This window comes from Balaenoptera physalus (assembly GCF_965194825.1).
Source record: "Balaenoptera physalus genome assembly, chromosome: 18".
Taxonomy (NCBI): domain Eukaryota; kingdom Metazoa; phylum Chordata; class Mammalia; order Artiodactyla; family Balaenopteridae; genus Balaenoptera; species Balaenoptera physalus.
In genome coordinates this window covers 56,915,830-56,938,539 of record NC_138899.1, presented here as the reverse complement: position 1 = coordinate 56,938,539, position 22,710 = coordinate 56,915,830, and the positions used below count along the sequence as shown (strand labels likewise).

Here is a 22,710-nt window from a genome sequence, read left to right as displayed (position 1 = left end):
ACAAAGATAATAGTATTTGTAATAATAACAGGCAAGTGGTTTTTTTGGTAAGGTTTACTATGTGCCAGAGGTTATCTTATTTAATCTTTACCATAATCTATGAGATAAGCACCATTACTAGAAAGAAATGGAGGCTTAGAGAGGAAAGTGACTTATCTAAGTCACCCATAGCAGGTGGTAGAGCAACCAAAAATCAATCTGATCCTATTCTGATATTTCAAAATAAGGAACTTGAAATGTAAATTTTTTTCATTTTTCTTTGGCTTCTTCAATGCTGTTACACTGTAACCATTTTGAGTATTTGAATTTCTTTGGAACCTATTTTCATTAGATCATGACTATATTAATAATAATTTATATTTTAATAGGTTTTACAGCTTTAAATATTTTTCTAGTACTGCTTTGATTCATAAATAGTGGCATTGTACAGTACCCCTTGAGGATATTCTCATTTAGTAAATGAGGACACAGACATCCAGATTAATTGTTTGCCTAAGGTCTTTTATCAAATCAGAAGCAAATCTAGAACAGGGCTTAAGACAGTTTTTGATTTTAGGTCATGCAGCTGCTTTTATCTCAAACTACTTTGTATCCATGTGTTAGGTGGTTAAAGCTGCTATATGGGGTGCTTTGTCCAGAAGGATCTTTCTGCATTTTTTCTGATTTCTATTTGAGAAATTAGGTCTCCGGAAGTTCTGTAGCTTGAAGGGCAGGAAATGATCCTTATGGTTGATCTAATTTCTACATTGAGGAATGATCACCAGTATTCATTCCACATAAAATATATATGCACTGCTCCCTTCTTTTTTTTTTTTTTTTAAATTTCACAAGAAAAGTTATACCACAGTTATTTTATTTAAAAATATGTATAGAAAAGTTTTGAAATATGTAGCCTACATCTCTCATGCTGACAGTTAAACTTGTTCAGTTCTGTTTTCATATCAAGTGTGGGCATAGGTAAGTATTATTCTTCATATAAAAATTCTAAACTTACGTAACAGCATCTTTTAACTGAATGGTTACATTTTCATTCCATAAACACTAAAAGCCTGCTGTGAGCCAGTTTTGCACCAATATGACATAAAAAACCAGGGTTCTCACTCCTTGAAGACCTAAGAATCCTGCTGGGAAGATTAAACAGGTATATGAGAGAACTAGGAAAACTTCAGTGTTGTGGTTCCACACTTAAGTGCTGAGCAGACAGAGGGCAAAGGGGGCATTAATACAAGGGGGTTAAGATGCTTGGGCCTCTCTTGGGCCCAAAACTTGTAACACTTTTTTCTCTCCAGCATCTCCTGTTAAGTCTGAGATTTATAGTCTGGTACAAAATGTTGCTGATACATTAAAGTACTTAATGGATTTGCTATTCAGTTGTTTTTAACATCCTTCTTTACAAATATGAGCAGACTGCATTAATAAAGTTTGACAGTACTGATTAAAGTATTTTAATCATTTTATAGACTATTTTAAGAAAGAATCAGGAAGCAAAGAGATACTACAATAGTAATGTTTTCTCCTTTTAGCCAATAATTTTGCCTGCATTTAAAATTTTTAATTTGCATATGCTCTGGGTATATAACTACATTACCAAAGGGCAAGTTGGGAGGAAAGTTAAAAATCTTGGGTGATCTTTTGCACGTCGATTTTCTTTCATTTTTTCCTAAAAAATTATACCACTCTTATAAGTTTATAATCCTCTTTTCATATTCTTATCTTTGAATCCAATTGCACTATAAAGCATACATCCTCATTGCCAATTAAATGTTGTATAAAATAAATAATTTAACATTGAATTAATTAAAAAGTTTGGATTTTTTAAAATTAAATTTTATTTTTTTTATTGAAGTAGAGTTGATTTACAGTGCTGTGCCAATCTGCTGTACAGCAAAGTGACTCAGTTATACATATACAGACATTCTTTTTTTATACTCTTTTCCATTATGGTTTATCACAGGGTATTGAGTATAGTTCCCTGGGCTATACAGTAGGACTTCGTTATTTATGGGAGGATTTATTATTATTTAATTTTAAAATATTTATTTATTTATTTAATTTTTGGCTATGTTGGGTCTTTGTTGCTGCACGTGGGCTTTCTCTAGTTGTGGCGAGCAGGAGCTACTCTTTGTTGCAGTGCGCTGGCTTCTCGTTGCGGTGACTTCTCTTGTTGCAGAGCACGGGCTCTAGGCATGTGGGCTTCAGTAGTTGCAGCACGCATTCTCAGTAGTTGCAGCACGCAGGCTCTAGGGTGCGCAGACCTCAGTAGTTGTGGCTCGCGGGCTCTAGAGGGCAGGCTCAGTAGTTGTGGTGCACAGGCTTAGTTGCTCCACAGCATGTGGAATGTTCCTGGATCAGGGATCGAACCGGTGTCCCCTGCATTGGCAGGTGGATTCCTACCCACTGCACCACCAGGGAAGTCCCAATGGGAGGATTTTTTAAAATATTCTTAATAAAGTTGTGGTAAATCACATAATCATGTATCTTGCTGCTGAAATAGATGTTATAGATGGCGTGATTCAGTCCCTCTTTTCCAGCAGGTAAAATTTCATCACCTTAAGGACAGCTGAGGACTAGACATATTGAGATATGGTGCCTGCTCCAATTAGCTCTTTTAGTAAAGAAGCAGGAAGTAATGAAGGCTCCCATTGGAACGGTGGCAGTGAGAATGAAGAGAGTTCATGGATGCATGAGATATTTAGAGGTTACACTTATATTGTTTGAGGAATCAGAAGTAATGAATCCCGGATGGCAGGAGAATCAGTGAAACTTTAATTGAAGTAGACATTAGGAAGAGGGCCTGGTTTAGGGAAGAAGTCATGAGCTTGATTTGATTAAGCCTGTTGAGTTTGAGCAATCCATATGGAGATATTTTTAAAAGGTATTTGGAAATGTGAGCATGGAGCTCAGGAGAAAGGCTAGGGTCACACAGTATATTCCTCAAAATAATGAAATAAAGAAAATGGAAAAGTCTTATCTATTGTTGTTGTACTTAACATAGCAGATAACAGAGCATCTGCCATGTAATTAATACTCAATGAATGAATAAGAATTTGTGGGTGTAGGTGATCTTTGCCAGTGGAATAACCAATGAGAAAAGAGCGGGGGGAAAGGTTAAGAATAAAATCTTGGGAAACACTTGCCTTTTAGAGGACAGGAGGCAGAGGGAGGGCTGGGGAAAGCCAAGGGGAAACCAACCTGGTAAATGTTCATAGAAGATAAAGCACAAGAGAGGATCAACGGAAGAGAATTGAAGGACAGGAGAACATGAAGATCAAGAAAAAGCTTGATTTTTGGCAGTTTTATTTTTGGTACTTTCAAGTGAGCAATTTCAGTAAAATAAGGGTGATGGATACGTACTAGAGGCAGTTAGTATGTGGACTATTTTCAAGAGGCTTGAAAATAAAGGTGAGGAAAATGGGAGCATATTAAGAGGTATCAGAAGACTGCAGATTTTCTTAAAGTACAGACATGTATGTAGAAGAAAAGGAATCTGAAAATGCAAATAAGATATGGGATAGTTGACGGAAGATTTTGGAGGAGGTGAGAGGGAATGCCATAAGCTCAGAGTACAGAGAGCTAGTCTTGGAAGGGTAGGAGTGATACTTTGTCAAAGACAAAGTTCCTCCTCCTCATCATTTGAATATGCTCAAGTCTTTGCATCATTAAAATAAATGACTGCTGCTACACTGTCCCCAGCTCCATCTCCCTTTCTAGCAACACGACCCTACTTCTCTTCACGGCCAGTTATTTTGTAGAATGTTGCTCGGTATGCGTTTGTCTGATGTTTCCTCATGATTTGATTAAGATCATGCATTTTTTTTTTTTTTTAGCAATAATACTATAGAAGAGATGTTGTGCCCTTTTAGGGGCATCATATTAGAAGCTTAGTACATGAAATTGATACATCTCTTTACTGTATGTTAACTGATCGCTTGGTTAAGGTGGTATCTACCAGGTTCCTTCACTGCTGTGTTATTTTTTCCCTTTGTCGCTTATAAATATCTTGTTGGGGGAGATGTTTTTAAGTCTTTGCAAATATGCTGTTTCTCATCATAATCTTACCCACTAATTTTACCACCCATTGATGATTGTTGCTTCCAACAGTTATTACTATGGGGTGTGCCAAATCGTGACTTTCTGTTTCTAACCCTCTTTCAGAGTAGAGGTTCTTAACTTGAGGTCTCTATTGTAGACATATACCTGTGTGCATTTTACTCTGGAGAAGAGGTGCAGCATTTATTTATCAGGTTTTCAAGAGGTCTTTTTCTATCCATCACTCCTTTTCAACTATATGATCACAGAACCTAACTCCATTAAGGTAGATGAAAGGAATCCTTTGTGTATTTGACTTCTGCTTCTGTTCTCTCTCTATAGCTTATTCCAGATTCCTCTGGAAAGGTGCAATGCATAATTGACCAAGGTCTCCTGGAGTAAATAAAAGCAGATCTGCAGTGTCTGTTGTTGTCCTATGTTGTCAAGACTTTGTCTTCCCTGGCCCACAGTTGGGAAACCACTAAATTTTGATATACATATCTCTAGTTTTATCTCAGAGAACATGTATTTTCATCTCTATGAAATGTTTAAAAGTTAAGTACAATATTTAGTCTGTTCTATAACTAAGATTGATAAAAATTTTAGCTTTTTAAATGTAATATTGCCACAAGTTGTGATAACTTAGTTTTTTTTCTTTTTTTTTTTTAAATTGAGATATAGATGAGTTTCTTTTTATTATGAGCTGTGTTTTCTTGGAGTAAATAGAGTCTTGTGAAAGAAAGCTTAATTGAGACCTTAGCTGAAACATGAATTTTTATAAGAAGTAGTTTATGTTTTATTTTTAATGTTCCAGAAACCATTTCTATAGGTTTGTCCTTTTCTCAACTAGGAAAAATGAGATTCTTATTTTTTTTTGTTCTTTAGGAGCTACTAAGTCACTTCTATCCATGCATTTAAAAAAAATAAAGCTGCTACCACAAGATAGTCAGTTTTGTAGGTTTATTCATGAATTGATCTTATTTTTAAAATAGGATGATCATCTTGAGTCCAATTGTGGTTTTCATAAAAGTTTATTTTTTTATGATAGTACATAGACACTTGAAATGAATTCTGCAATATAGTGCAAAATTCAACAGCTTATTAAAAGGAGGCTTGATTAAGCAATGCCTGTTTTTTTTGCACAGTTGGAAAGTCAATGCTTTGCTATTTGAGAAATTTCTTTGTATATTTAGTCTCTAAAAAAAAAATAGAGATAGTCTTTTTCCTCCCTTCAGATATTCAGATTGTTTGGGGGCAAATTACTATAGGGAAAATTAAATTTTAAGCAAAGGGGTCAGTATAAAACAGACAGATTTTTCTAGTAAAGCAGTATGGTATATATAAGCATGGGGGAAATCTCAACCAGCTCACTGTTTTAAAAATACCACGTGTGTGGCAACTAATATCAGGAAAACTATTGGAATGATAAATGCCATACTGTGGTAGACATATATGTTAAGTTAAGGAGCTTGGACTTAGAAGGGAGGAGATCTGAGACTTAAGGAGGGCCTGAACTAGAGGAGTGGTAGAAAGAATGAGTTCCAGAAATATTAAAGAAGTCCAATCAGCAGGACATGGTGATAAATTGAATGTAGGAGATGAGATAGGAATCGAGGACCTGGCATGGGTGAATGGTGCTCCCACCTTAAATAGAAAGATAAGAGAAAGAGAAGGTTTGGGGGGAAATCTGATGTGTTCAGTGTTGTACAAGAGAGCCTGAGGTGCTTCTAGAGTCTGGTTGGAGACATCCATGTGACAGGACTATGTGGTGGGGCTTGGGGGAACCTGAGGTTGAGAGTCGTTAGCATAACAGTGGTGGTTGCAACTATGTGATTAAGTATGATTACTCAGGCCAGACCTTACAGAGTAAGAAGAGTTTGGGGTTAAAGATGTACTTCTGGAACCACCTACATGGAATGGGCAGGCAGAAAAGAAAGTTTTTTTTAAGAGAATACAGTGCCATAAAGACCAAAAAAGGAGACTTTTAAGGAGAGAGTGATAACATAAATTTAACAGCATTAATCCTAGTCATGTTGTTAAGTACACAGGAGAAATGTCATTGAGGTTTTCTTTTTTTTTTTTTTTAATATTTATTTATTTGGCTGCACCAGGTCTTAGTTGCAGCACGTGGGATCTTCATTGCCACATGCGGGATCTTTTAGTTGCGGCATGCGGGATCTTTAATTGTGGTATGCGGGATCTTTAGTTGAGGCATGCGGGATCTAGTTCCCTGACGAGGGATCGAACCCGGGGCCCCTGCATTGGGAGCGTGGAGACTTAGCCACAGGACCACCAGGGAAGTTGCAAGATTTCCTTTTTTTTTTTTTAAAGCAGATTTTCAAGCATTTTGACCAAAAAGTAGATTTTTCTATTTTGTTCAGCATCTATCGGTTAAAGAAAGATTTTTTTTCACATCTTTAGTACTTTTTAAAAAATTATATTTTTCCCGCTTCTTACCATTTGGGGCCTACTTTATTTCCTATTTTTCTCTATTTCTAAGTTGCTTAAACTTGGAAGACTTATAGGACTATGGTTATGATCAACCTGCCGTAGGCCAATGTGAAACCTGACTCTTTTCTGTTTTGGTAAGTTGTTAATGTTGTCAACATCGAACATGACACTAAATCTGAATCCGTTTTGATGGTGACTCATTTAAAACATCGCAGTCTTTTTTTCTTTTTCTTTAAATTTTTATTGGAGTATAGTTGCTTTACAATGTTGTGTTAGTTTCTATTGTACAGCAAAGTGAATCAGCTATATGTATACATATATCCCCATATCCCCTCCCTCTTGCATCTCCCTCCCACCCTTCCTATCGCACCCCTCTAGGTGGTCACAAAGCACCGAGCTGATCTCCCTGTGCTATGCAGCTGCTTCCCACTAGCTATCTATTTTACGTTTAGTAGTGTATATATGTCAGTGTCACTCTCTCACTTCGTCCTAGCTTACCCTTATCCCTCCCTGTGTCCTCAAGTCCATTCTCTATGTCTCTGTCTTTATTCCTGTCCTGCCCCTAGGTTCTTCAGAACCATTTTTTTTTTATATTCCATATATATGTGTTAGCATATGGTATTTGTTTCTCTCTTTCTGACTTACTTCACTCTGTATGACAGACTCTAGGTCCATCCACCTCACTACAAATAACTCAGTTTCGTTTCTTTTTATGGCTGAGTAATATTCCATTGTATATATGTGCCACATCTTCTTTATCCATTCATCTGTCGATGGACACTTAGGTTGCTTCCATGTCCTGGCTATTGTAAATAGAGCTGCAATGAACATTTTGGTACATGACTCTTTTTGAATTATGGTTTTCTCAGGGTATATGCCCAGTACTGGGATTGCTGGGTCGCATGGTAGTTCTATTTTTAGTTTTTTAAGGAACCTCCATACTGTTCTCCATAGTGGCTGTATCAATTTACATTCCCACCAACAGTGCAAGAGTGTTCCCTTTTCTCCACACCCTCTCCAGCATTTCTTGTTTGTAGATTTTTTGATGATGGCCATTCTGACCGGTGTGAGATGATATCTCATTGTAGTTTTGATTTGCATTTCTCTAATGATTAATGATGTTGAGCATTCTTTCATGTGTCTGCTGGCAATCTGTATATCTTCTTTGGAGAAATGTCTATTTAGGTCTTCTGCCCATTTTTGGATTGGGTTGTTTGTTTTCTTGATATTGAGCTGCATGAGCTGCTTGTAAATCTTGGAGATTAATCCTTTCTCAGTTGCTTCATTTGCAAATATTTTCTCCCATTCTGAGGGTTGTCTTTTGGTCTTGTTTATGGTTTCCTTTGCTTTGCAAAAGCTTTTACATTTCATTAGGTCCCATTTGTTTATTTGTGTTTTTATTTCCATTTCTCTAGGAGTTGGGTCAAAAAGGATCTTGCTGTGATTTATGTCATAGAGTGTTCTCCCTATGTTTTCCTCTAAGAGTTTGATAGTGTCTAGCCTTACATTTAGGTCTTTAATCCATTTTGAGTTTCTTTTTGTGTATGGTGTTAGGGAGTGTTCTAATTCCATTCTTTTACAAGTAGCTGTCCAGTTTTCCCAGCAGTACTTATTGAATAAGCTGTCTTTTCTCCATTGTATATTCTTGCCTCCATTATCAAAGATAAGGTGACCATATGTGTGTAGGGTTATCTCTGGGCTTTCTATCCTGTTCCATTGACCTGTATTTCTGTTTTTGTGCCAGTACCATACTGTCTTGATTACTGTAGCTTTGTAGTGTAGTCTGAAGTCCGGGGGCCTGATTCCTCCAGCTCTGTTTTTCTTTCTCAAGATTGCTTTGGCTATTCGGGGTCTTTTGTGTTTCCATACAAATTGTGAAATTTTTTGTTCTTGTTCTGTGAAAAATGCCATTGGTAGTTTGATGGGGATTGCATTGAATCTGTAGATTGCTTTGGGTAGTGTAGTCATTTTCACAATGTTGATTCTTCCAATTCAAGAACATGGTATATCTCTCCACTTATTTGTATCATCTTTAATTTCTTTCATCAGTGTCTTATAGTTTTCTGCATACAGGTCTTTTGTCTCCTTAGGTAGGTTCATTCCTAGGTATTTTATTCTTTTTATTGCAATGGTAAATGGGAGTGTTTCCTTAATTTTTCTTTCAGATTTTTCATCATTAGTGTATAGGAATGCAAGAGATTTCTGTGCATTAATTTTGTATCCTGCTACTTTACCAAATTCATTGATTAGCTCTAGTAGTTTTCTGGTAGCATCTTTAGGAATCTCTATGTGTAGTACCATGTCATCTGAAAACAGTGACAGCTTTACTTCTTCTTTTCCCATTTGGATTCCTTTTATTTCTTTTTCTTCTCTGATGCCTGTGGCTAAATCTTCCAAAACTATGTTGAATAATAGTGGTGAGAGTGGGCAACCTTGTCTTGTTCCTGATCTTAGTAGAAATGGTTTTAAGTTTTTCACCATTGAGAATGATGCTAGCTGTGGGTTTGTCATATATGGCCTTTATTATGCTGAGGTAGGTAGCCTCTATCCCTACTTTCTGGAGGGTTTTTATCACAAATGGGTGTTGAATTTTGTCGAAAGCTTTTTCTGCATCTGTTGAGATGATCATCTGGTTTTTATCCTTCAGTTTGTTAATATGGTGTATCACATTGGTTGATTTGCAGATATTGAGGAATCCTTGCATTCCTGGGATTAACCCTACTTCATCATGGTGTATGATCCTTTTAATGTGCTGTTGGATCCTGTTTTCTAGTGTTTTGTTGAGGAATTTTGCATCTCTGTTCATCAGTGATATTGGCCTGTAGTTTTCTTTTCTTGTGACATCTTTGTCTGGTTTTGGTATCAGGGTGATGGTGGCCTCATAGAACGAGTTTGGGAGTATTCCTCCCTCTGCTATATTTTGGAAGAGTTTGAGCAGGATAGGTGTTAGCTCTTCTCTAAATGATTGGTGGAATTCTCCTGTGAAGCCATCTGGTACTGGGCTTTTGTTTGTTGGAAGATTTTTAATCACAGTTTCAGTTTCAGTGCTTGTGATTGGTCTGTTTATGTTGCCTATTTCTTCCTGGTTCAGTCTTGGACAGTTATGCTTTTCTAAGAATTGGTCCATTTCTTCCAGGTTGTCCATTTCATTGGCATATAGTTGCTTGTAGTAATCTCTCATGATCCTTTGTATTTCTGCAGTGTCAGTTGTTACTTCTCCATTTTCATTTCTAATTCTGTTGAGTTGAGTCTTCCTTTTTTTCTTGCTGAGCCTGGCTAATGGTTTATCAATTTTGTTTATCTTCTCAAAGAACCAGCTTTTAGTTTTATTGATCTTTGCTATCGTTTCCTTCATTTATTTTTCAGTTATTTCTGATGTGATCTTTATGATTTCTTTCCTTCTGTTAACTTTCTGGGGTTTTTTTGTTCTTCTTTCTCTAATTGCTTTAGGTGTAAGGTTAGGTTGTTTATTTGAGATTTTTCTTGTGTCTTGAGGTAGGATTGTATTGCTATAAACCTCCCTCTTAGAACTGCTTTTGCTGCATCCCATAGGCTTTGGGTCGTCGTATTTTCATTGTCATTTGTTTGTAGGTTTTTAAAAATTTTTTCTTTGATTTCTTCAATGATCTCTTGGTTATTTAGTAGTGTATTTTTTAGCCTCCATCTGTTTGTATTTTTTACAGATTTTTTCCTGTAATTGATATCTAGTCTCATAATGTTGTGGTCAGAAAGATACTTGATACAATTTCAATTTTCTTAAATTTACCAATGCTTGATTTTTGACCCAAGATATGGTGTATCTTGGAGAATGTTCCATAAGCACTTGAGAAGAAAGTGTATTCTGTTGTTTTTGGATGGAATGTCCTATAAAAATCAATTAAGTCCATCTTGTTTAATGTGTCATTTAAAGCTTGTGTTTCCTTATTTATTTTCATTTTGGATGATCTGTCCATTGGTGAAAGTGGGGTGTTAAAGTCCCCTACAAGATTGTGTTACTGTCGATTTCCCCTTTTATGGCTGTTAGCATTTATTTTATGTATTGAGGTGCTCCTGTGTTGGGTGCTTAAATATTCACAATTGTTATATCTTCTTGGATTGATCCCTTGATGATTCTTAGTGTCCTCTGTCTCTTGTAATTGTCTTTATTTTAAAGTCTATTTTGTCTGATATGAGAATTGCTACTCCAGCTTTCTTTTGATTTCCATTTGCATGGAATATCTTTTTCCATACCCTGACTTTCAGTCTGTATGTGTCCCTAGGTCTGAAGTGGGTCTGTTGTAGAGCATATACGCGGGTCTTGTTTTTGTATCCATTCAGCCAGTCTATGCCTTTTGGTTGGAGCATTTAATCCATTTACATTTAAGGTAATTATTGATATGTATCTTCCTATTACCATTTTCTTAATTGTTTTGGGTTTGTTACTGTAGGTCTTTTCCTTCTCTTGTGTTTCCTGCCTAGAGAAGTTCCTTTAGCATTTGTTGTAAAGCTGGTTTGGTGGTGCTGAATTCTCTTAGCTTTTGCTTGTCTGTAAAGGTTTTAATTTCTCCATTGAATCTGAATGAGATTCTTGCTGGGTGGAGTAATCTTGGTTTTAGGTTTTTCCCTTTCATCACTTTAAATATGTCCTGCCACTCCCTTCTGGTTTGCAGAGTTTCTGCTGAAAGATCAGCTGTTAACCTTATGGGGATTCCCTTGTATGTTTTTTATTGCTTTTGCCTTGCTGCTTTCAATATTTTTTCTTTGTATTTAATTTTTGATAGTTTGATTAATATGTGTCTTGGTGTGTTCCTCCTTGGATTTATCCTGTATGGGCCTCTCTGCGCTTACTCGACTTGATTGACTATTTCCTTTCCCATGTTAGGGAAGTTCTCATCTATAATCTCTTGAAATATTTTCTCAGTCCCTTTCTTTTTCTCTTCTTCCTCTGGGACCCCTATAATTCAAATGTTGGTGTGTTTAATGTTGTCCCAGAGGTTTCTGAGACTGTCCTCAATTCTTTTCATTCTTTTTTCTTTATTCAGCTCTGTGGTAGGTATTTCCAATATTTTATCTTCCCGGTCCCTTATCTGTTCTTCTGCCTCGGTTATTCTTCTATTGACTTCTTCTAGAGAATTTTTAATTTCATTAGTTGTGTTGTTCATCATTGTTTGTTTGCTCTTTAGTTCTTCTAGTTCCTTGTTAAACATTTCTTGTATTTTCTCCATTCTATTTCCAAGATTTTGGATCATCTTTACTATCATTACTGTGAATTCTTTTTCAGGTAGACTGCCTATTTCCTCTCCATTTGTTTGGTCTGGTGGGTTTTTACTTTGCTTCTTCATCTGCTGCATATTTCTCTGTCTTCTCATTTTGCTTAACTTACTGTGTTTTGGGGTCTCTGTTTTGCAGGCTGCAGGTTTGTAGTTCCCGTTGTGTTTGATGTCTGACCCCAGTGGGTAAGGTTGGTTCAGTGGGTTATGTAGGCTTCCTGGTGGAGGGGACTGGTGCCTGTGTTCTGGTGGATGAGGCTGGATCCTGTCTTTCTGCTGGGCAGACCCATGTCCGGTGGTGTGTTTTGGTGTGTGTGAACTTTGTATGATTTTAGGCAGCCTCTCTACTAATGGGTGGGGTTGTGTTCCTGTCTTGCTAGTTGTTTGGCATGTGGTGTCCATCACTGGAGCTTGCTGGTTATTGAGTGGAGCTGGGTCTTAGCGTTGAGACGGAGATCTCTGGGAGAGCTCTTGCCGATTGATATTACGTGTGGCTGGGAGGTGTCTGGTGGTCCAATTTCCTGAAGTTGGCTCTCCCACCTCAGAGGCTCAGGCCTGACACCAGGCCAGAGTACCAAGACCCTGTCAGCCACATGGCTCAGAATAAAAGAGAGAAGAAAAAGCAAGAAAGAAAAAAATAAAATAAAATAAAGTTATTAAAGTAAAAAATTTTAAAAATTATTAAAATATAAAAAAGAAGAGGTCAACCAAACCAATAAACAAATCCACCAATGATAGCAAGCACTAAAACTAAGATAAACATAAAAATCATAAACTATTCAGTTGCATACAGCAAACCCCAAGTCTACGCTTGCTCCCAAAGTCCACTGCCTCAATTTTGGGATGATTCATTGTCTGTTCAGGTATTCCACAGATGCAGGGTACATCAAGTTGATTGTGAAGATTTCATCCTCTGCTCCTGGGGCTGCACGGAGAAATTTCCCTTTCTCTTCTTGTTCGCATATCTCCTGGGGTTCAGGTTTGGATTTGGCCCTGCTTCTGCGTGTAGGTTGCCCTCTGGTGTCTGTTGTTCGCCCAGACAGGAGGGGGTTAAAGTAGAGGCTGATTAGAGGGCTCTGCCTCACTCAAGGAGGGGTATGGAATGCAGGGCCTGCCTGCGGTGGCAGAGCCCGACGTGACCTTGCAACAGCCTGAGGCGTGCTGTGTGTTCTCTCCGGGAACTTGTCGCTGGATCACGGGACCCTGGCAGTGGCGGGCTGCACAGACTCCTGGGAGGGGAGGTGTGGATAGTGACCTGTGCTTGCACGCAGGATTCTTGGTGGCTGCAGCAGCAGTGTTAGCGTCTCATGCCCATCTCTGGTGCCCGCACTGATAGCTGTGGCTCGTGCCCTTCTCTGAAGCTCATTTAGGTGGTGTTCTGAATCCCCTCTTCTCACGCACCCTGAAACAATGGTCTCTCAACTCTTAGGCAGCTCCAGAGTTTTTCCGGGACTCCCTCCCGGCTAGCTGTGGCACACTAGCCCCTTCAGGCTGTGTTCACGCAGCCAACCCCAGTCCTCTCCCTGGGATCTGACCTCCAAAGCCCGAGCCTCAGTTCCCAGCCCACACCCGTACCAGCGGGTGAGCAGACAAGCCTCTCAGGCTGGTGAGTGCTGGTCAGCACTGATCCTCCGTGCGGGAATCTCTTCGCTTTGCCCTCCGCACCCCTGTTGCTGTGCTCTCCTCCATGGCTCCAAAGCTTACCCCGCACCTAGCCCCCGTCTCCGCCAGTGAAGGGACTTCATAGTGTGTGGAAACTTTTCCTCCTTCACAGCTCCTTCCCACGGGTGCAGGTCCCGTCCCTATTCTTTTGTCTCTGTTTTTTCTTTTTTCTTTTGCCCTACCCAGGTACGAGGGGAGTTTCTTGCCTTTTGGGAGGTCTGAGGTCTTCTGCCAGCGTCCAGTAGGTGTTCTGTAGGAGTTGTTCCACACATAGATGTATTTTTGATGTATTTGTGGGGAGGAAGGTGATCTCCATATCTTACTCCTCCGCCATCCTGGAGGTCCTCTGACCCATATCTTCTTTATCCATTCCTCTGTTGATGGACATTTAGGTGGTTTCCATGTCCTGGCTATTATAAATAGTGCTGCCGTGAACATTGGGGTGCATGTGTCTCTTTGACTTATGGTTTTCTCTAGGTATATGCCCAGTAGTGGGATTGCTGGCTCACATGGTAGTTCTATTTTTAGTTTTTTAGGGAACCTCCATACTGTTCTCCATAGTGGCTGTATCAATTTACATGTCCACCAACAGTGCAAGAGGGTTCCCTTTTCTCCACACCCTCTCCAGCATTTATTGTTTGTAGATGTTGTGATGATATGGGCATTCTGAGTGATGTGAGGTGATATCTCATTGTAGTTTTGATTTGCATTTCTCTATTTAAAAAAAAGAAAAACAAATACCGTATGATATCACGTACATGTAGAATCTAAAACAGCCAAACTCATGAAAACAGAGACTAGAATGGTGGTTACCAGGGACTGGGGAATGGGGGATGTGGGGACATGTTGCTCAAAGGGTACAAACTTCCAGTTATTTGATGAATAAATTCTCGGGATCTAATGTACAGCATGGGGTTATAGTTAATAATACTGTGTTATAATCAAATAACTTATAAATTTACATGTCAATTATACCTCAATAAAGCTGAAATTTTAAAAAAATTAAAAATAAATAAATAAATTAAATAAAACCTCACAGTCTGCACGTGTTCTCACTTAGTTTATCTGATCTTCACAAAAATCTTGGTAGGGCAGATTGTAATCTTCATTTCTCATTTCTATCAATAGTTAAGGAATCTGCTTCCTTAATTGCATTACTGATCCAAAGATAGCTCTCAGTTTTCTGTTTCATTGGAGATATATCTAAAATGTTACAGCTGAAATGGGAAGTAGCCACATGGCACAGGGAGATCAGCTGGGTGCTTTGTGACCACCTAGAGGGATGGGATAGGGAGGGTGGGAGGGAGATGCAAGAGGGAGGAGATATGGGGATATATGTATATGTATAGCTGATTCACTTTGTTATAAAGCAGAAACTAGCACACCATTGTAAAGCAATTATACTCCAATAAAGATGTTAAAAAAAATTTTTTTAAGTAAAATTTACAGCTGAAAGGAGCCTTAGAGACCACCTCTTCTAATCGCTTCATTTTACAAATGGGAAAGCAGGCCTAAAGAGAGAAAATCACTTGCTTAATATCATATTGGCAGGAAAAGCAAAACCACGATCTAGAACCCAGCTTTCCTGACTCCCGGTCCCTATAATAAGAACCACAGTTTAATTTGCATTACAAGTAAAATCAGGCCATGCTCCGCTGTGTTTGATAGTCTCATATTGCTTTTGTTTCTTGGAAATAGTGTGCAGTTCGTGCAGCCACAGAAGGTAGAACTCTCGTTTTGGAAGGCTTGGAAAAGGCGGAGAGGAATGTCCTTCCTGTTTTGAACAACTTGCTGGAAAATAGGGAGATGCAGCTTGAAGATGGACGCTTCCTGATGTCTGCCGAGCGTTACGACAAACTTCTCCAAGTAAGAAGAGAAAAATTTGACTGCTTTGTCTTAGCTGTTGAGCTGTGGGTTGGCCACTTGTTGTATCAGACATGATTGTGTCAGAACGAGGACAAATGTTCAGGTGGCGCATATCTTGGGCAACTGCCTGAAGTCAGTCATGCGTTTGCAGTTTTGTATGGCTCTTCTGTTTTCCACATCACGTTAGAAGACCTCCCAGATTTTTACTTCTGTTTGCCTATCTAATAACTATTCTTTCTTTCTCCTTTTTCTCCTTTTAATTCTTCTTCCCTTTCTCCCTCCTTTTCCATCTTCTTTTTCCCTTCTCTTGTTTCTCTCAACAAGCCTAATAGCTTCTAGACTGTGCTGGGCACCAGGAAGACAAAGCTGAATAAAGTCCACTTGTTGGGTTCAAGAAGCTCAAAGCCCAGTAGATATTGACAGAAATGAGTAAAATATTTAAAGATACCCTGAAGGTCCCAGCTACCAGCATCGCCTGCCTGAGTTGTTTGTAAGAGCTTCGCAACTAGAACCCCTTCTTCCATCCTGGCTCCCCCAGGGCAGTTAGTGATCGCTTTAAAACACGAAGCAGAACAGGTCATTCCTCTGCTATAAACCTCTAATGCCTTCCTGCTCTACTCAGAATATAATCTAAAATCCTCACAATGGAATACAGGGTCTTGGGTGATCTGGGCCATTACTGCCTCTTTGGCCTTATCTCCTTCTATCCTTCTCCTTTTTCATTCCACTCCAGCTGCTAGTATTCTTTTTATTGTACCATAAACTGCTGGATATGCATTATCCTATCTTATCAGTGCTTTGCACGGGCACTTTGCTCTTCTGGAATGGTTTTCTCCCAGATATCTGCCTGGCTCATTCCTCTACCCCTTTCAAGTCTTTGCTCAAATGTAATACAGGCATACCGTGTTACATTGCACTTGGCTCTAGTGTGCTTTGCAGATATGGTGTTATTTACGAATTGAAGGTTTGTGGCAACCCTGTGTCAAACAAATCAATGGGCACCATTTTTCTAACAGCATTTGGTTACTTCTTGTCTCTGTGTTGCATTTTGGTAATTGTAACAATATTTCAAACTTTTTCATTGTTATTATATTTGTTATGGTGATCTGTGGTCACTGATCTTTGACGTTGCTGTTGCAGTTGTTTTGGGGCTCCTCGAACCACACCCGTGTAAGATGGTGAACTTCATCAATAAATGTGTGTTCTGACAGCTCCACTGATCAGCTGTTCGTTCCCCACTCTGTGTCCCTCTTCTTGGGCCTCCCTATTCCCTGAGACACAACAATATTGAAATTAGGGCAATTTATAATCCTACAGTGGCCTCTAAGTGTTCAAGTGAAAGGAAAAGTCACTTGTCTCTCACTTTAAATCAAAAGCTAGAAGTGATTAAGCTTAATGAGGAAGGCATGTTGAAAGCTGAGACAGGCCAAAAGCTAGGCCTCTTGCGCCAGTTAGCCAAGTTGTGAATGCAAAGGAAAAGTTCATGCAGGAAAGTAAAAGTGTTACTCCAGTGAACACACAAATGGTAAGAAAGAGAAACAGCCTTATTGCTGAAGAAAATTTTAGTGGTCTGGATAGAAGATCCCACCAGCCACAACATTCCCTTAAGCCAAAGCCTAATCCAGAGGAAGGTCCTAACTCTCTTCAATTCTTTGAAGGCTGAGAGAGGTGAGGAAACTGCAGAAGAAAAATTTGAAGTTAGCAGAGGTTGGTTCATGAGGTTTTAAGGAAAGAAGCTGTGTCCATAACATAAAAGTGCAAAGTGAAGCAGCAAGTGCTTATGTAGAAGCTGTAGCAAGTTATCCATAAGATTTAGCTAAGATAATTAATGAAGGTGGCTACACCAAACATCAGAGTTTCTGTGTAGATGAAACAGCCTTTTACTGGAAGAAGATGCCATCTAGGACATAGCTAGAGAGAAGTCGATGTCTGTCTTCAGAGCTTCAAAGGACAGGCTGACTCTCTTGTTAGGGGCTAATGCAGCTGGTGACTTTAAGTTGAAGCTAATGTTCGTTTACCATTCTGAAAATCCTAGGGCCTTTAAGAATTATGTTACATCTACTCTGCCTGTGCTCTATAAATGGAACAACAAAGCCTGGGTGATAGCACATCTGTTTACAGCATGGTTTATTGTTAAGCTCACTGTTGAGATCTACTGCTCAGAAAAAAAATTCCTTTCAAAATATTACTGTTCACTGACAATGCGTCTGGTCACCCAAGAGCTCTGATGGAGATGTACGATGAAATTCACGTTGTTTTCATGCCTGCTAACACAACATTCATTCTACAGTCCATGGATCAAGGAGTAATTTCGACTTTCAAGTCTTATTATTTAAGCAATACATTTTGTAAGGGTATAGCTGCCATAGTAATTCCTCTGACATATCTGGGCAAACTAAATTGAAAACCTTCTGGAAAGGATTTGCTATTGTAGATGCCATTAAGGACATTTATGATTCATAGGAAGAGATCAAAATATCAACGTTAACAGGCGTTTGGAAGAAGTTGACTCCAACTCTCATGGATGACTTTGAGACGCTCAAGAGTTCAGTGGAAGAGGTAACTGCAGAGGTGACAGAAATAGCAAGAAAAGTAGAATTAGAAGTGGAGCCTAAAGATGTGACTGAACTGCTGCAATCTCATGATAAAACTTTAACAGATGAGGAGTTGCTTGCTATGGATGAGCAAAGAAAATGGTTTCTTGAGATGGAATCTGCTCCTGATGAAGAGGCCGTGAAGGTTGTTAAAATGACAACATATGATTTAGAATTTAGAACATAAACTTAGTTGATAAAGCAGAAGCAGGGTTCGAGAGGATTGACTCCAATTTTGAAGGAAGTTCTACTGTGGGTCAAATACTATCAAACAGCAGTGCCTGCTACAGAGAGTCAATTGATGCAGCGAGCTTCCCTGTGGCCTTATTTTAGGGAACTGCCACGGCCATCCCAGCCTTCAGCAGCCACCATCCTCATCAGTCAGCAGCCAACAACACCGAGGCAAGATCCTCTACCAGCGCAAAGCTGACTGTTCACTGAAGGCTCAGAAGATGGTTAGCATTTTTTAGCAATAAAATATTTTTTAATTAAGGTATGTGCATGTTTTAGACGTAACGCTATTGCATACTTCATAGACTACAGTGTAGTGTAAACGTAACTTTTGTATGAACTGGAAAACCAAAAAATTTTTGTGACTCACTTTATTGCGGTATGTGTTTTATTGTAGTGGTCTGAAACCGAACCTGCAGTATCTCTGAGGTCTGCCTGTATTACCAATGAAGGCTGCCCTCACCCTTTTATTAAATACTTCAATGTGCCCTCTGCCCCCAGACTCCTTTACTCTGCTCTATATTTTTCCACAGAGTCTTCTAATATCCCACATGATTTATTTACTTATGTTTTTAGCTCATTGTCTGCCTCCCTCTACTAGTTCATACTTCCACTAGGCCAGGAATTTTGTCACTGTTGTTATCTCAAACTTTAGAACAATGCCTGGCACATGGTAGGTGCTCAATGACTATTTGTTGAATTAATGAATAAGTGCAGTGAAGTCTTTAGATGCCGTGATACAAGAGGGTATAAAGAGGACAACAGCAAGGGACTGGGGGGCTCTTCAAAGGCTGAAGAACAGTGAAGAGCCATTGGAAGGGTCAGGCAAAGAAGGAAGGTATGACATTTAACAGGTGACTGCTGTGGACCAGTTACTTTCATTTTCACATGCATTATCACGTTTAACTTTCGTAACAGCCATAGTAATACTGGTGATATTATTTCCACTTTATACATGAGAAAATTGAGGCTCAGAGGGTATGATAACAAGTTTTTGGTCACTTAGCTAGAATGTGCACCAAGCACTAGAGCCAGGATTTGTGACTCCAAAATCTACGCTGTTTCCGGTCTCAGCTCCACCATATGGTAGTTGCAGGAATGTGGGCAAGTTATGTAACTCCTTTGAACGTCAGTTTATTCATCCATGAAAAGGAATTAAATGTCTATTTGGATTCTGGTGAAAATTAAATGAGAAAAGTTCATGGAAAGTGCTTATCATGTATTAAGTTTTCAAAGAATGTTACTTATTATTATTAATATACCTTGGTAGAAATAGATCCATAAACATAGTTATTTATTGAAGGTCCCTGGGCATTCTCTGCTCTGCTGGTGGTCAACCCCTCTAGAACTACCATATTATGACTTCTAGCTTGAACCAGTTTATTTTCCGTGCTCTTCTGACTGTTCCTTTGTGTTATTGACTAGGGTTTAGAGATCTGACCCACATCACCTTTGTTCCTGGATGCTTCTCCTTTCAAACACCAGTCTTCATTTTGTGAGCCTTCCCTGGTATCCTGTTCCTGATTCCACTTTGCTCCCTTCCTTGACAGTTTGGCTTCGAGAGCATTCTCAAATACAGTTTGTCCAGCAGTCAGGACATAAATTCCTTAGCCTGGCTCTTGCAGTTGTGATCTCTATCATTATGCTGTAATTTTTGATTTCTTACTCTTTTAGGATCATACCAAAACAGAATTGGATGCTTGGAAGATTGTCCGAGTTAGTGAAGATTTCCGAGTGATCGCCTTGGGCTTGCCAGTACCTAGGTACTCTGGGAATCCATTAGATCCCCCACTCCGGTCTCGATTTCAAGCCAGAGATATTTATTATCTACCCTTCCAGGTAAGTAGGAACAAGGATAATTTATTTTATTTTTAAATTTTTATTTATTTTTAATTGAAGTACAGTTGATTTACAGTATTAGTTTCAGGTGTTCAACATAGTGATTCGATATTTTCATAGATTATACTTCATTTAAAGTTATTCTAAAATATTGGCTACATTCCCTGTGCTTGTAGCTTATTTTATACATAGTAGCTTATATCTCTTAATCCCCTCTTCCATCTTGCCCCTCTTCCCTTAAGGATAATTTATTTTTTAAATAGTTTTCTTGTTTATAATAAATTCAATTACTATAAAAGTGTTACTATGTTTGTAGATGTCCCCCTCAGTAGTTGATGGAAAGAAAAATGCATATAAAAGTAAAGAAAATCTCTGGAAACTAGAAAGAAAAGTTATGTGGTATTATTTGTCTGAAAGATTTTTTAAAAAGACCAACTCTTCTTTTAGAAATGACATGTATCAAGAAATGATTTTTTGTTATTAGTTACATAGTGTCTGCTTAATTAAAAGGTTGAATTATGTTTGTCAAACATTTGCATTTAATCTGTTGCATTCCTTATTAATCAATTTGATATGTTTTATGTTATTTTAGGACCAACTTAAACTGTTGTATTCAGTTGGAGCCAATGTTTCTGCTGAGAAGTAAGTATTTCAGATATATATATGGACACTTAACGTTGAATTTGTTTTGCCCATTCATTGATCAACTGATTCATTCATTCATTCAACAACTGTTTGAAGAATTTTTCAGTAGCTATGGAACCAGCTAATGATAAAATTAATAAGACATGATCTTTGATGGCAAGAAACTCAAGATCTAGTAGAGTTTACAGATATGTGTATAAATACCTTACTTTAACACAGTGTGGTAAGGGCCATAATTTCAGAGTATTGGGGGATGTTGTGCTTGAAACTTTATAAGGGCTTCACAAAGGCATTGGCATTTGAGATGGGTCCTAAAGAATGAGTAGGCTTTTGACTGATAGAGAATGGAATTAAGGAGTTCTAAGAAAAAGTTTTTAAAGCATGGCATGAGAGTATATACCTTATTCTTGGATCTATGAAAAGCTCCCGGAGGCTGGAGTTTGGATTTAGATTGAGAAAGGTGGGAGGTGATGCTGGCAGAGTAGTTTTGGGCCAGGTTATGAAAAACCTCACATATTGGGACAGATTTAAGAAATATATCTGTGAACCTAATCAGCTTCTGAGTTTGAAATGGAATATTATAATATGGAACTATTCCCTAAGAATTAAATAGTGGATGTCAACTTTTTCGATTAATTAAATTGGCCCAGCTATTTTATATTTAACAGATTTTATGTATTATAACTATTAGAATAAAATTTAATATCACTTCTTGTTTTCCCCTAGAATTTCTCAACTCTTATCCTTTGCCACCACTCTCTGTTCCCAAGAATCTTCTAGTCTTGGACTTCCAGATTTTCCTTTAGATAGTTTACCAGCTGCAGTTCAAATTCTGGTATGTATAAAATAAATTAATGACTATTAATTTAATTAATGACTATTAATGAAATTATTTTAATTTATTAAAATAAATTAATTATTTGGGTATACCCAAATGTGGCAAAGAAAACTTAAAAGTTAACCCTTGGAGATTAATCATTTCCATTTATCTTGTTATACTCTTCTATAAATATTGCAAGGCCTGAGATTAATTTGCTGTGAAGCCCAGGAAACTGTGCAGAGACCAGTGATGTGTTCTGAGTCCTTAAAGAGCTTACAGCCTTGGACGGGGGAAGGTAGACATGCAGCTCAGGTGAAAGTTCCACAGAGGGAAGGCGGACTTCTACCTGATCATGCAGAGGTTTGCGGCAGTGTAAGTCATGCCTCAGACTCGCCCCAACCTGAGGCAGGGGAGCTGGGACTTTCACACTCAGCACCATCAGTCTCACTGGTTAGTAATCATCCCAGGGGGCACACGTTCCCAGGCACTAGCTGCTCTCGCACTCTGGGAGCCAAGCTGGCTCCAGGAGCTCAAGGGCAGTTTTCTTTGAAAGACTTGCAGCAGCTGGCTGTTGGAAGGGAAAGCTGGGAGGCGCGTGAAGGAGGAAAATGGGTGAGGGGATTTGGTGGAAGACAGATGTTGTCCACCACAGTTTCACGAAGGTCATGACAGTAGTGTCTGGAGTGTTCCCCAGGCAGAGGGAACAGCATGGGCCAAAGGTGTTAAATCACAAAAGGGCCTGGTGTGTTTTTCGGAGAATGATAATAAATTGTATCACTGGAGCAAGCATGTGTGCTGAAGAGAAAGGTTAGGACCTTATTGTGAAGTGCTTTGCATGGTGAGTGACGTTGTCTGGATTTTCTGGTGTGGAAGAAGTGGCCCATTAGACATTATTAAGTAGATGGGATGTGTGGCAATCAGATGTATGTTGGAGGAAGACACCTCTGCTGGCAGTGAGGTGAGGTGGTGGGAGTGTGGATGCACAGGGAGCAGGTAGGAGACTCTGCTAAGGAGAGCATAATCCAAGGTAGTAGTGACACCACTTAGACAAGAGAGTTATTTTCAATCTCTTGTTGCTTTTTATTTTACGTTTCCTGAGGGTCAGTGAGTTAGGTTTCCCAGGTATTGTTTACACTGTTCTCTACATCTGGAACAGCATTTTTCCTCCTATTTATCACATCTTCTACTTTTCATTCTTTTTGTTTTTTCCTTGGAACTTTTTACTTTGACAATTCTCAGATCTAAGAAAAAGTTCAAAATTAGCAAAACATAAATCCATAATCCCTTTAACTAGAATCACCAACTTTTAATGTATTGCCACTTT

At 38.7% G+C, this 22,710-nt stretch overlaps 1 protein-coding gene across 4 annotated transcripts in view; it reads left to right on the top strand.

Annotated features, from left to right (window-relative positions):
- VWA8 (von Willebrand factor A domain containing 8) overlaps nucleotides 1-22,710 on the top strand; it is a 356,490-nt gene that overhangs the window by 57,436 nt on the left and 276,344 nt on the right. For all 4 annotated transcript variants that reach the window (XM_082435350.1, XM_082435351.1, XM_082435349.1 and 1 more), the window contains 4 exons: nucleotides 15,090-15,257; nucleotides 19,757-19,921; nucleotides 20,514-20,563; nucleotides 21,293-21,401. In XM_082435350.1, the coding sequence (XP_082291476.1) occupies nucleotides 15,090-15,257; nucleotides 19,757-19,921; nucleotides 20,514-20,563; nucleotides 21,293-21,401 (492 nt within the window). The remainder of the gene's footprint in view (nucleotides 1-15,089; nucleotides 15,258-19,756; nucleotides 19,922-20,513; nucleotides 20,564-21,292; nucleotides 21,402-22,710) is intronic.